We start from the raw sequence: 14,002 nt of genomic DNA, 5'->3' as shown, positions 1-14,002 counted from the left end.
TACCAAAAGACTAACTAGCAGCTTTCACTTATACATGTTTTCTATTGCATTTTCAGGTTTACAAAGAAAAATGGTCCAATAAACCATAACTCTCTATTGATACTTTGAAAGTGTTTTGAGCTAAATTCTTTACTTGAAAAATAAATTTTCAAGTTTGGAACCAGCTGCCCTTTCTGACCACCTCAGCAGGCTGACTGCAATACAACAGACAGAGCAATGGCAGTCTGCGGACAGGCAGACATACATTAACCAGGCAGCTACCACAGTAGGAGTTAATATACAGGAAGTAAGTAATTTCACAAGGATTGAGATTTTGCAAACTGTTAACACAGGGCACTGTGGATAGCAGCAAGAACAGATTTCACTATATTTTATAGGATAATTGTAATATGGTTAATATTTTGCAAATCTGTGCAACAATACTATAAAACGAAATCGTTTAATTAACCTGTGTTCCTGAGGGTCTTCCTTGCTTGATATCACATCACCCACACAGTATATATGTTGGGATGGCAAACTGAACCAGGAATTGGCAATAAAAGCACAGCTGGATATGGTGGGAATGTCCTCATGGCCTGCGCATGGGGGAAATCTCATAGATATTGATACAACTGAGAGAACTCCGTCAAAGCAATTTGCAGCTCTCATTTAAGCAACAATGAAAGATGATACTGTATGCATCTTACCTTTCAACATCATACTTTAGAGATTCTGATCTCAGACTGGGGCAACCGAGATCATAACAATCATTGTCTCAAACTTACACTCTGCTGCCTCTCCCTGTTTGTTGTATTCACCTATTGTCTCATCATATACTTAGACTGTAAGCTCTTCAGGGCAGGGACCATCTCCTCCTCCTATGTTTGTACAGTGCCTGGCACAATAGGGCTCTGATTGATGTCTGGGGCCTCTAGCTGCTCTCACAACACAAATAAATAAATAAATAAATGAACAAAAACAACAGTATAATATGGAGTGACTAATGATAACAGAAATACTCCTGATTTGTTCTACTGCAGTTGAAACTAGACTCTATTGCTATATTGCTTTCTTTCTTTCAACTAGCCCACACAGATAACAATCTGTCTCAGTCAAGACAACAGTGAGTTACTGTTTAAACCAGGGGTCTCCAAACTTTATGAGACGAGGGCCATATTAGATTTTTGAAGGGGCTTCGTGGGCCGAAGCAACTGTGAAAGAAATTAAATATATGCAAAATTGTTTAAAAAACAACACTACTCTACTGTGTCAGTGTTGTATTAAATTCTAAATCAGGTATAAAAGTTAATCGATGCAGGTACTGTAAGTTGGCTCCCCTTTCTGGGTCTGCTGTGCCCCCTGCCTGCTAGGCATGCCTGCTCTGCTGAAGAAAATGACAAAGGATTGAAAGTTTGGCTGTACTTTGGTAAGAGAAGCTCCAGGTTCCCATTGTTGGTTGGGACTGTTTGGTTCTATTAGTGCTGTAGTTAAAATTTAACCATTATGAAATTATCCATCTTTTTTACTCCATTTATTGGAGATATAATGAAGCATCTGGCTTGTATTTTTACTCTAAGGCAGGGGTCTGTGCCTGCTCAGCTGCAGGAACGACTCCCCCCTAAGTGGTCTCCCCTTCTGGGGGGACACTGGCTCCCAGCGGCACTCACCCCTCCCCACAGCTCAGACGTGAGCTGCTGCTGGCGGCGGCCCTCCCCCTGCCTGCTCGGCGTGCCTACTCAGCTGTTCGCCGCCTCTCCCTGTTGGTTGGGGGGCCGGACAAATGGAAGCCCCAGGCTGGATCCGGCCCATGGGCCGTAGTTTGGAGACCCCTGCTTTAAACCACTGTAAACTTAACATAATGTTCTTATTTCAAGCGTGCAATGCTAGAAATGAGATGGAAAATTTGTTTGGCAAATGAATAGCCAAATTGAAGCAGGGAGGAATATTCCTTACAAATAATGTATCACATAACCCTCCCAGGAACATACCGTAGATACAGGATTTGTTTGCAGTGGTTAGATTGTGCCCCAGCTCCACATGAGGAGGAGGAGGAGAGAAATGGAGCCACAAGTGGATCATGAGGCATGGTATTCCGTTCTTGCAAAGGAGGAAATCAAATTTCAACAGCACTCTGAGCACTGTGCATTTTCTTTAAAACAATATCACTTTGTCTATTTGTATCTGTGATGAGTGCACTTCAAGCTGACTGCGTTGTCCTTCCTTCCTTTCAAATGTTCCTGCGTGGAAGCTAACATGGTAGCAGAGCACTTGGTTAGTAATAACAAGCTCTATGAAGGTCAACTGGATACAAGCTGGTAAATAAAAAAAAAAGGACTGAAATACAGGTAATGCCCCTTTAAAAGAAAAAAAAAGTACTATGGTATTCTACAGTAATGACCCAGAGTACTACCCCATATAGTAGGGACACTGTAGTGCTTTGGGATTTGGCTGTAGAATAACCTATGTATATATGTATGGGATGGTGTAAGAAATGGGGAAACAAGACAGTAGTTCAACACCTCCTTCATCATGACCTTGTTATTTTAACACTTTCTAAATCCATTCATAAAATCACAGGGTTTATCAAATCTAATGTATAAGTGCTGCATAAATACAAATATTGATACTTTACCTTGTACATTATATATTATATAAATCCTACTTTACTTTAAAAAAATCTCCAGATCATGTCTTTCCCTTTCTTTTTAATTTTCTTTAAAAGAGTGTGTGTGTATATATATTTATATTTGTTATCATAATGTCAAAATTTATATGAGTCCCATCTCTTCTGTTATGTTTTCTGCAGACAAGGTCTGAAATGATGTTAGGAAGAAAAAACAATGGCTTCCTCTTAAAAGCCTGGTTAATACAGGGTATTCAAAAGGAGATTGTTTTCTTTTTTCAGATTTCAACACTGATTTTTTAAAAAATTATAATAATCCTTCACAAACCAGGGTCCACAGATAGTATAGAGCAGCCTTTGTAAGCAAATCTACACAATCTGACATGCTTTTATGAGGCAGTAAGTACTTGTATCAAAATTCAACAGTGTTTCTACAGAATCATCCAACTTCGTGCAATGCAGAGATACGTTAATTTCAGTTCCAAGAATTCATAGTTCTTTTTCTGCAAATGGTCTCATCAAATCCCCAGGATTCATTTCACAAACCTGCTGTTCAATTGCTGATGCTGTTAACCACACAGTTGATTGAGATGTGCACACAATCTGGTGACATCATCACACGGAAGATCAAAAAATAGGAAAAATACCCTCCCTCCAATCTTTAAATAGTCTTTTTCTCTATCTGTATGTATATATATGTGCATGATTCATTTTGCCCAGTCTGATCATATAATGAACAAAATTTGTGCTGGTTAAGGGTCTTCTTCCATCAATGGAATTTCTAGGGGAAAAAAAAAAGAATTATTGGCTTTAGCTTGTAGACTGCATAGGTCAATTTATTTGCCTGCAGAGTGCCATCTCACACCTACCAGTTGATGATATCTGTCATACAAATAATGCATGATGAAAGGCTGTACTTGAGCAAAATATACAATATTATCCCCAGTCTAATCCCTCCTCAAGACCCACTTCTATTGTGATGCCTGGAATTAGCCAACTAAACCTCCATTCACTCCAAAACAAACAAGGAAAAACTCTCCAAGGAGTGGCTTTGTTGCCACTGTGTGATTTGGGGGTGAAGATTCCTCCCTCTTCCATTCCTGGAGAGCCAACCCCCCTTGCCACAACCCTGGCTAGGGCTTAGCCTGGTGGGGTAGGGGAGATGAGATCCTAAAAGTACTGAAGAATTTGTTTTGAAGAAAGCATAACGAACAACACGTATACTGAAAAAAATTCCTGCTTAATTCCTGCTCTGAAGCACAAGCACATGGATTGTATTTATTGACCATTACCTTTGACACACATCCCATGTAACATATCCAAGCAAAACTTACCATCTGCAATATCGATACTTGGGCTTGTGGATGCAGCCTCCCCAGTGGTGCTATTGATCACCTCAGTTCTATCTGAAATAGGATGCACGCACATTTGGCACACAGAAGATGAATATAAACTTTGGAGAAGTTCGGAGGAGCCTGATATGCTATCACAGCTCTCAAATTCAGCAGGTAATGTGTCTGTCTCTCCTGGGCCAGGATAAGCTGGAGGGTTCTGATCTTCTGCCTGGAAAGCATGCCCCTGGGCTGCAGAAGATGAGTATCCCGGTGCCAAGGCATTCAAACCACTGCTCACAGCTTCATCATAGGAAGGGAGCATGACAGGAACACCATCCACTACCACAAAGTCGGGGTCGCTGGTGGAACTCTCCTGGGCACCTCTACATCAAACAAAGACAGATCATCATGGAGTCTTTGAACCTTTCAATAGCATCTTGAAGCAACCGTTTCAAGATGTAATATTTTCTAATCGCATGAAATGGAGCTATACAAGGTCGTTAACATTCACGGGAATATCCGCTTCACAGATCTGCAGAAATCCGCTCAGACTGATAGGTGTGTGCAATTTGTTATGATGAGATAAACAAAGCCAGAACCGAGACATTGTTTAGAGAAGGAAAGGAAAACAGGTCTGAGGCAGCGATAAGGAGCATTCTCTGTTGTCCCATGCAGAGTAAATACCAGGGATATAGAATCCTATAGAATCGGGGTGAATCAATAAGTGTGTAAATCCCTAAAGAGATCAGCACTGGACCTAAAGGGGTAGGGTACTTGCAGCACATGCAAAACTATACTGAGCTGATAATTGCTGGATGACGCAAGCTTTGGGGTTGAGATTTTGAGCTCGCTTTGCCCTCAGTTTGGAATGATGCACATTCCCCAAAACCCCCCGGCACTACTAAGAGGATATTTTCAAGCAAACCACTTTTTTCAGGCTATACAATTTTGGATCTGTTAATCTCAAAAATGTGAATTAGATTACAATGGAGTCCCACCAGGATCCCATGTGTTTTTAGGATATGGGAACATCTGAAAGAGGAAGACAGAAGCCTATTTCAGCAAGTCAGAGGAATACAGGCCAGGACACCTGCCACTGAAGCAGCCTCTTAAATCTAGAGGCTCTCTCACTTGCGTATGTATAATTCAGGTGAACTAGTCCATCACCTACACTGGAACAGGGACAGACTAGTTGACCTAATATATATTTCCCATCTCTCATTCCTATAGATGATGTAAAAAAGAAACACACAGAGAAAGACAGACAGATAAACATGTTGTCTAGCAGTCTAAGCACAGGCCTGGGCCCAGAAACCCTGAACTAAGGTATAACACTAACTCACTTATGTAGACCTGTCTAGTCACTTAACCCACTAACCTTTGTTTTCCCATTTGTAAAGGAAGGGTAATATTTACCTCCCTGTCTTTCAAGGAATAGCATGAGCATTAATAACAGGTAAGTGACGTCTGCACAGTGGTGAGTGAGAGAGAGAGAGTTAGTTAATGAACATCCTGGAGAGGTTTCAATGGAGACCTCTATGAAGTTTTAAAAAAATATTTCCATTGAGAAAAAACAGTGTTTTTGAAGTTTACGCTACTAAGCCCAATATATTTAAAAGGACCTACTCCCCAACTCCCAAAATGGACATATTAAAATATGTGGCTTCTACCTGTAAGTATATCCGATCAAAGACAATACTCTCAGTATCAGTTTAGCGATTATTATAATCGCACCCAAAGTGAATCTGACAAACTTTGCCTCTCCTCTTTGCCCTAGAAAAGGCCAGAACAGTACTATCGAATTCCAGGGGTCCCAACTCCATGGGTTGTCTAGCTATCCCCCCTCCCCCCACATTCCCTCTGTTATTTATTGTTCAACGCAAGAAAAGAAGATATTTGCAATGTCATTTTATTTCCTCTCCATTCAGTGAAATAACTAAATTAAAGCCCTCCATCTACAGTACCAACCTTGGAAGGAAATGAGTCTTAAATTTGGTCTGGAACATCCTGGCTAGAATAACCAACAGAAGTACCAGTAGAACGCTGGTAGCAGTAAATGCCACTATTTTCCATGTAGTCAGGAGGGTTTCCTGTGTATTTGGCCAGGTTTGCTCTGTAGCAAAAGGGCAATAAAATAGTTGCATTAGATTATTATTGTTGTTTCATATTTATATTGCAGTAATGCTCAGAGACCCCCAATCAGGATCAGGGCCGTAGGTTTTGTATAAATACAGAGACAAAATCCCTACTTTCAGGGTCTTCCATGCTATTTTTATTAATGTGTTTATAATCTGGATTTATTTACAAACAAAATAAAGAAGATCTAGCAGACATTTAATATGCACCTTTTAGCATTTGTGGAGCTAGCCGCTGAAAATTCAAGATCATAAAAGCTGAAAATAACTACATCTTACTAATGTTTCAAAATGAACCTGTAAAATTTAAAACATGACACAAATGTAGTTTGACAGGCAATGTCAGCCTGTGATTATACTGTTAAAATAAAGGGTAAACTCCCTCAGAAGTTGCGATCTTAGTGCTATTTTTACCTGTTTTGGCACAGTATACTTGAGCTGAGGGAAACCATTCTCCTTTTTGGCAGGTGATGTATTTGTAGTCATTGGTAAGAGTATAACCAGGATCACAATAGAATTCAACGACAGTTCCATGGTTATAACGCTCACAAGGCCGCGGATGGCAAATATAATCTCCATGAATCACCATTGGAGGTAGTGGACAAACTTGGGCAAAAAGAAAAAAAGAGAGTCAACAACAGCAGCAACCATTTCATACAGAGTATCTTCAGCTTATGGATTTGATACAACACTGTACACAGGACCAAATACTGTCCCCCTATATAACTGAACCCCAAACCATATTAAAGCTACTAGAAGCCTGAATTCTGACCATGAATGACCATTGTCACAAGTCTCTGGTGCAGTGTGGGGGAAGGAATGTGATGTCCATAGCTAGGTCAGAAAATGTGTATAAATGTGCAGGCCATACCTCAAGAACTCCTCCCCAGAACTCAGTGGCATTTATCATGATGATGTGGCCTAAGATGTGGTCTTTCTGTGGGACCCTTTTTTTGGGGGGGGGCGGGGGTGGGAGGGGGTGATAAAAGTGAAAGGAGGCAAATCTTAATTACAGCAGAAACCTACCACTCTGTAATCCCCCTCTACCCTGAGGTTTTGTGCCAAACACCTTTACTAGGCAGCTGGAATTCAGTCCTAAGGTCCTGTTAATACATATAGCATTAACACTATGAAATAGTTAAAAACAATAATTCCATTCTTAAACAGTTTATGCTACGAAACCAGTTGTTGTAAAGTATACTGTAATAGATACAATACAGGTAATATTGCTAAAGCAGTTAAAGCCCCTAAAATATATTATTTTAAAGCCGGTGTCAGAGTCTGATGACTTTACTCGAGTCAAGTAGCACCTCACTTTGTGAGCAGCCCCTTTGATTTCAATCGGCCTGCTCAGGAAGTAAGGAATTAAATGCAACAGTGATAGAATCTGGCCCTGTATTAATAAAGCAGACTACAAAGGGCTATGCAAATAAGAAAGAATTGCAATATAAACATGCTTTAAAACAGATACTGAAAGAAAAAAATCACTTTGTTGGGTGGACGAATTAAATGAAGGAACATTTTTAGAAAATAGCAGTAGCTAAAGTGTTTGAATGCATTGCTTTTTTGTATAGCAGAGGAAGCCTCTTTACCAAAAAATGAGAAATAAGATTAGTTGACCACTGGTTTGGTTACTGTTTCTCAAAGTTGCTGTCGTGATTAATAAAATGACTACAATATTGAACTGAGCATTCTGAGAGCCCAAAGCGTCTGAATTAGCTAAAAGGGTCAGTTTATTTCCCTTCAGAGGAAATAACCAACAGGATCAGTGCCCCATGAACAGGCTGTTGTGTTAATTTCATGCATTTGCGATGCAGTAAAGACTCACTGCATAGATTTAAATAATGAAAATGCCATTTCTCTAAAACAGAATCTCCACTGAAATCACAATTCAGTTGCTTCTCTCTGTGAATCTTGTTACATGAATAATGGATTTAAACGCTTAAACAAAAAAAGAAAGAAAGCCCACAAAGAGACATTAAACGAAACTTCAAGAGCGGCTGATTACAATGCGCAGCACTGTCTACTCCCCATACCCTGAAGACAAGCTTTGTTTGCATTTTCGCTAGCAAGGCTTAATAATAATGTGAAACCCAGAACAAGTGATTCACACCAAAGGCAATACTTTGCATACTTTCCAAAGTGGACTAAACCTAGGGGAAGCAGGAATGTTTACTAGGAACTTCAGAAAAGGTCTGAAGAGCTCTCTCTTCTTCTGCCTAAAACAATTCTTCTAAGTGTGGCTCAAAGGAGGGACACCAAGATGGCAAGGGAAGATGCCTATTATCTATGTCATGGACAATCTCACTACACCAATCTATGAAAGCAACAATCCCAGTCCACTACCATGAGACATGGTATGTTTTATTACATACATTTATTGCCATCTTCCGATAGTCCCCTGCTATCTAAACTTCTTTACAGCTGGTTTCAAAGCAAGCTTTGCAAGCTGTAACAGGCTGCCAGAGATATGTCAATATAAAGCACTGCTCCAGCAATGTGCAAAATAAAAAGCTTCTCATCACAGGGATCAACTGCTTTGAGAAGAAAATTTCTAATCTAAAGTAATGACACCTGCTGCCTCTCCTGGTGCTCAGAATCCCCAGTCCATGACATTAGGGGCTGCATCAATCTTCTGAATGCAGGAGGCACAACACTGGCCTTCTAGCGTTCTGTGTTGGCCCAGTAACCAAGCATTTTTCAACAGCAAGATTAAAAAGAGTACATTGCTGGCTCAACTCAGCTATGATACTGTCACTGCCTGCTTATACTGGAGACCTATTTTATTAAATCCTGAAAACAGGAGCATTAATCTTAGTGTGTTCTATTTTCCTAATGATAAAATTGAAGCTGGTATCACATCCATTGTAAACATCCTCCACGTTTCAAGGGAAACTCATATTGCTGCTGCCCGAGAGCTTTTGTAAACAATCCTCTTTTTATCTTTGTGGAAAATGTGTCTTGGGTAATAAATGAAACGAAATGAACCTGTTTTAAACACTCTTGCCTGCCAATGGCTCTTTTTATTAAAATACTTATTATGGGCAACAGATGGGGAAAGAGTGGAGCAGAAAATGAGCAAGTTAAACTTAATTTAGGCGGTACTCTATTCTTATTTCAGTTACCCAAGAGAATAAGGGCTTTTTCCTCACTTCAGGCATGTCTCACTAATGAATTTTATGCTAATCCAGTCAAAAGAATCTTCAATGCTCTTCAAAATTTGCATAGAACACAGGCCTATGGTTATATTTAAGTCTGTAAAAAAGATATTGATACTTGTAATCCAGGGGTAATTAATTACTTTTGTCAAGGTCCAAATTTCTTGGTCAAGGTATAGTCAAGGTCCAGACTCCAGAGAAAAGAATATAAAAACAACAACAATGATAATAAGTAAATAGAAAGATTTTGTGGTCCGTTCAAAAGCATCCGGTGGTCTGGATTTGCCCACGGTCCACCTATTGACTACCCCTGGTGTAATCAATAACCTTCAGATTTATAAGAAGAAAAGGAGTACTTGTGGCACTTTAGAGACTAACCAATTTATTTGGGCATAAGCTTTCGTGAGCTACAGCTCACTTCATCGGATGCATTCAGTGGAAAATTTAAATTTAAATCTCCCCATTGTATTTTCCACTGAATGCATCCGATGAAGTGAGCTGTAGCTCACGAAACCTCATGCTCAAATAAATTGGTTAGTCTCTAAGGTGCCACAAGTACTCCTTTTCTTTTTGCGAATACAGACTAACACGGCTGCTACTCTGAAACCCTTCAGATTTATAAAGTCTTTATCAAATCAAAGCAAGCAAACTACTTTACAAGCAACCCCTTTCAATCAATTAGTTATGGAGTACGGAGCAGCCTGTCATACTCCCAGTTCTCTCCACAAGCCACCTTGTATAAAAAATAACTAAAAGCTTCATCCAAGTCAATGGAAAGATTCCCAGGAACTACAAATGTGCCTTAGAGCAGGCCCTAAAACAGCACGATTTTTAAGGATCTGACCATGGAAGCTGCTGAACACACTTGCCTCCCAATGAAGAGAGATCTGAATGCAGCAGGAGGCACCAGACACCTCACAGGATTGGGCCCTAAATTTCTGACACCTTAATTATAATTAAAACACTATGAAACTCTGCAGCTATTCAAATTCTGTTTCTTGTAGGCTCTCATGGGTGTTAGAAACTAGTACAGTATATCACACTGGTGTTCTACGGATTAAACAGACACTAACAGATCAAATATGGTCCCAAATTTAGGTTACCAAACGGAAGACAAATAGCAATGTTTCCATGAAACTAAAACGAAAAATTCCATTGCACATTAAAAAAAAAACACGAAAACAAACAAAAACCCGTTACCACTATGTTTGTAATCCACAGACTGAAGCCTTGGGACTAGTGTAGGAGAGATCCAACAAAATGAAATTGGCCATAAACTGATTACAACAAACAAAAGTGAAGCTGACAAGCCTTTTTCATGGTCCAAGCTCAGAGAAATGTGAAAAGTAAATAAAGAACATAGAGAGACAAGCAATTCCACTTCAAAACTTCTTTCAGCTTTACTAATCTATGACATTATTTGTTACATATGTGAAGAATCTATTTACATTATGACTTTTAAAATGTGACAGAACCCTTTTAATATCTGTAGATTCATTATTTTCAGCACTTCATAATGCTTTTTCAGACTTTATTTCAGTAATTACCCCCTATAACCTGGAGAATCTAAAATCACCTTCTTTTCTCAAAATGAGAGTTAAAAAGAGACAGTTTGAGTTCTTAACTCTTAACTTTAAAGCTTTTCAGTGGCATGTGTGTGATTCATGTCTTATCTTCTGCTGATTTTGAAATGTGTGACACTGGGTAGCCAAGATCAAATGAGTCGTGTTCCCCTATATTTTTCTGTTTCTTGAGAATGCAGGTGTTATGGGCAATGGCCACAGATTGTAGCAGGCTCATTATTAGGCTGGGTGTTTTGCAGCTGTGCATTCCAGATGAAAAGCAAAATGGTTAACCAGAAATAAACCACCCTTTCCTCCTGACAATAGAAACAAAAACTACGTCTGTCTAGCAAAACAAATCCCTCCTGGGATACTCAAGACTACAGTTGGTCAATGAAATTAAGGAAGCTCAGTATGGTGTGATGGGCTTCTGCAAGTTTTCTTAATGACAGCAGGAGCTAAGGGCTCTAGTCTGAGATATGCTGAGTGCCCCCAACTCCCATTGATTTCAATGAGGGTGTTCAGCAACTCGTAGGAAGTACTTAAAGACCAGAGGCACGGACTTTCTGGTTTCCCTGGGGGGTGCTCAACCCCCGCTCCAGGCTCTGTCCCCACTCCACTCCTTCCCCCAAGACCCCACCCCTGCCCTGCCTCTTCCCACCCCTACTCCATCCCCACCCTACACCTCCCCTGAGTGCGCCCCACCCTCACTCAAGCCTCTTCCTGCCCCCGCTCCTTCCCCTCCAGTGCCTCCTGCACGCCGCTGAGCATCATTGGTGGATGGGAGGCACTGGGGTGGGGGTGGGGGAGGAGCTGATCCGTGCGGCCCATTGGTGGGCAGAAGGTGCTGGGGGGAGAAGGAGGAGCTGATTGGCTAAGCAACCACTATTTTTTTCCCCTTGGTGCTCCAGCCCCAGAACACCCACGGGAGTTGGCATCTATGCTTGAGACTCATACACTGGCTCTGAGCAGAGCACCCCTTTAAGAAAGAGGGCAGAATATATCCCACTTTAAAGTGTACACCAAAACCATGCCTGCTCTCAACCGCGGAGTTTTCCTCAGGTGCCAGGTTCCCAAGCTTTGCTTATCAATGACAATCTTTCGTAGCTCAGTTCTGCAACCAAGCAATGCCAAAAATCTTCTATCGTTTTGTTTTTTTCAGGAACCTCGTCCCTTGAATACAGATGAAGGTACACCAAAATAATGAGTCACAATTTAATTGGTCCATACACGCTAATTAGTTTGCCCTTGTGTTTGAATGCCACTCTGTGTGTGGTGTCGCGGGAGGCTGTTGAACAATCGCTTCAACTGAGCAAAGGTCCTCAATTCTCAGCAAGGTTCCTATATGAGTGATACAAGCATCAGAAATCAGTCAAGACAGGCCAGAATTGTGTCCCTCTCCTTGTTCGTCTGACTCAGTTATTTTAGTTTATAACGTATCAAAGATGGATGTACATCCAAGCCGAACAACTAGAACCAAATTCATTTTCTGAAGCTCACTGTAAAATACCCAGGGCTAGATTCTGTGCTGCGTCTCCTGGGAGAGACAGTGCAGAAGGCCCAGGGAAAGGAGACAAGGGTGGTTGCTCCACCTTATGGCAGCCTCTACAGATGCCCCTGGGCTGCTCTGCCATTCAGAATCCTCATAGCATTCTGCACCCCTCCCCCCCACCTCAGGGCCTTCCAAGGAGCAGCTGCAGCATGGGGCCACTTACAGCTTAGACCAGAGGGGGGCATGACCCTCCTGCCCAGCCCCTGAGCTCCTGGCCCCGGAGGCTAGCCCCCGGCCCCTCCCCTGCTGTTCCTCCTCCCCCGCAGCCTCAGCTCACTGCGCTGCCGGCGCAATGCTCTGGGCGGCAGGGCTGTGAGCTCTTGCCGGGCAGCGCAGCTGCAGAGCCGTGGCCTGACCTGGTGCTCTGAGCTGCGCGGTAGCGGGGCTGGCTCCAGCCGGGCGCCACGGCTGCCTGTCCTGGCGCTCTGGGCAGCCCGGCTGTAGCGCCGCCAGCCATTGGTGCTCCAAGCAGCACGGTAAGGGGGCAGGGAGCGGGGGTGGGGGGGTTGGATAGAGGGCAGGGGAGTTTGGGGTGGCGGTCAGGGCGTGGGGGTGTGGATAGGGGTCTGGGCGGTCAAAGGGCAGGGAACAGGGGGGTTGAATGGGAGCAGGAGTCCCTGGGGGGCAGTCAGGAAGGAGGGGGGGTGTTGGATGGTGTGGCGGGGTGCAGTCAGGGGCAGGGGTTCCGGGGGGGCAGTCAGGAATGAGAGGAGGGGTTGGATGGGGCAGGGGTTCCGGGGGGGCAGTCAGGAATGAGAGGAGGGGTTGGATGGGGCAATGGGGGGCAGTCAGGGGCGGGATGTCCGGGTGTGGTCGGGGGACAAGGAGGAGGGTCCAGGCCATGCCTGGCTGTTTGGGGAGGCACAGCCTCCCAGAACCGGCCCTCCATACAATTTCGGAAACCCGATGTGGCCCTCAGGCCAAAAAGTTTGCCCACCCCTGGCTTAGACGCTACAGAAGTTGATGGTATTCACTCAGAACAGCTTCCTACTCATTGTGGACAAGTGGATTTGCCCACAGGATGTTAACCTATTCCTATGTTTTTGGCATTGCTAACTTCAGGAGGGATTCTGGGCATTCACATAACTCCAAGTAACCTTAAATGGGGAAGCAAGAGAGATGTAGTGTTACGCTTTTTAAAGTTACAGACTGGAAGCGGACGTGTTACAATTAACAGAACACAACAATTTAGTTCCTTAAACTGCAGGGGTCAGAGTTTTGTGGGCATGATCACACAGTTATTTTTCATCCTGGATGGTATGCTTAGTCTTTGGGCTACTGCTAAATGGTAGGAAAATTATTCAAGCTTTGCCTTGACTTTCACACTCGAGACTGACAAAAAGAGCACTATTATCTGTTGATCCAGGGCATTTCAGAAGCCTATCTTCTGCCTTCGAATCAGAATCTGAATCAAATAATATGTTTTTCCTCTCGTTAGCAGCCTGGCTCCTGTGTCAGACTACCAGCTGCTTTTCTGTCTGTGCTAGGTTACCTTCTGAACATCCCTGTGCATGGCCTGATTTTTAATGTTTCATATGGGGCACATCATCAAAACGTAGGTGCTTTTAACAAAAATAGCATTTGTTCTAAATGTGCTGTGCATCCCTGCTTTTTTTTTTTTAAAGGTTGAAAAAGAATTAAGATCAGTCTTTATAATGA

General features: G+C 42.4%; 1 protein-coding gene across 5 annotated transcripts in view; it reads right to left on the bottom strand.

Annotated features, from left to right (window-relative positions):
* Window positions 1-2,664: 2,664 nt before the first annotated feature.
* SUSD4 (sushi domain containing 4) overlaps window positions 2,665-14,002 on the bottom strand; it is a 183,914-nt gene continuing 172,576 nt past the window's right edge. For 2 of the 5 annotated variants that reach the window (XM_084623374.1, XM_084623373.1), the window contains 4 exons: window positions 6,486-6,677; window positions 5,905-6,049; window positions 3,937-4,319; window positions 2,665-3,383 (listed from right to left, as the gene is read on the bottom strand). In XM_084623374.1, the coding sequence (XP_084479500.1) occupies window positions 3,355-3,383; window positions 3,937-4,319; window positions 5,905-6,049; window positions 6,486-6,677 (749 nt within the window). In that variant the 3' untranslated portion in view covers window positions 2,665-3,354. The remainder of the gene's footprint in view (window positions 3,384-3,936; window positions 4,320-5,904; window positions 6,050-6,485; window positions 6,678-14,002) is intronic. The other 3 variants (XM_084623371.1, XM_084623370.1, XM_084623372.1) reach the window with 3 other exon arrangements.

This window comes from Lepidochelys olivacea (assembly GCF_965140295.1).
Source record: "Lepidochelys olivacea isolate rLepOli2 genome assembly, chromosome: 3".
Taxonomy (NCBI): Eukaryota; Metazoa; Chordata; order Testudines; family Cheloniidae; genus Lepidochelys; species Lepidochelys olivacea.
Note: the sequence above shows the minus strand (reverse complement) of the source record. Positions and strands in the feature narration are given on the sequence as shown.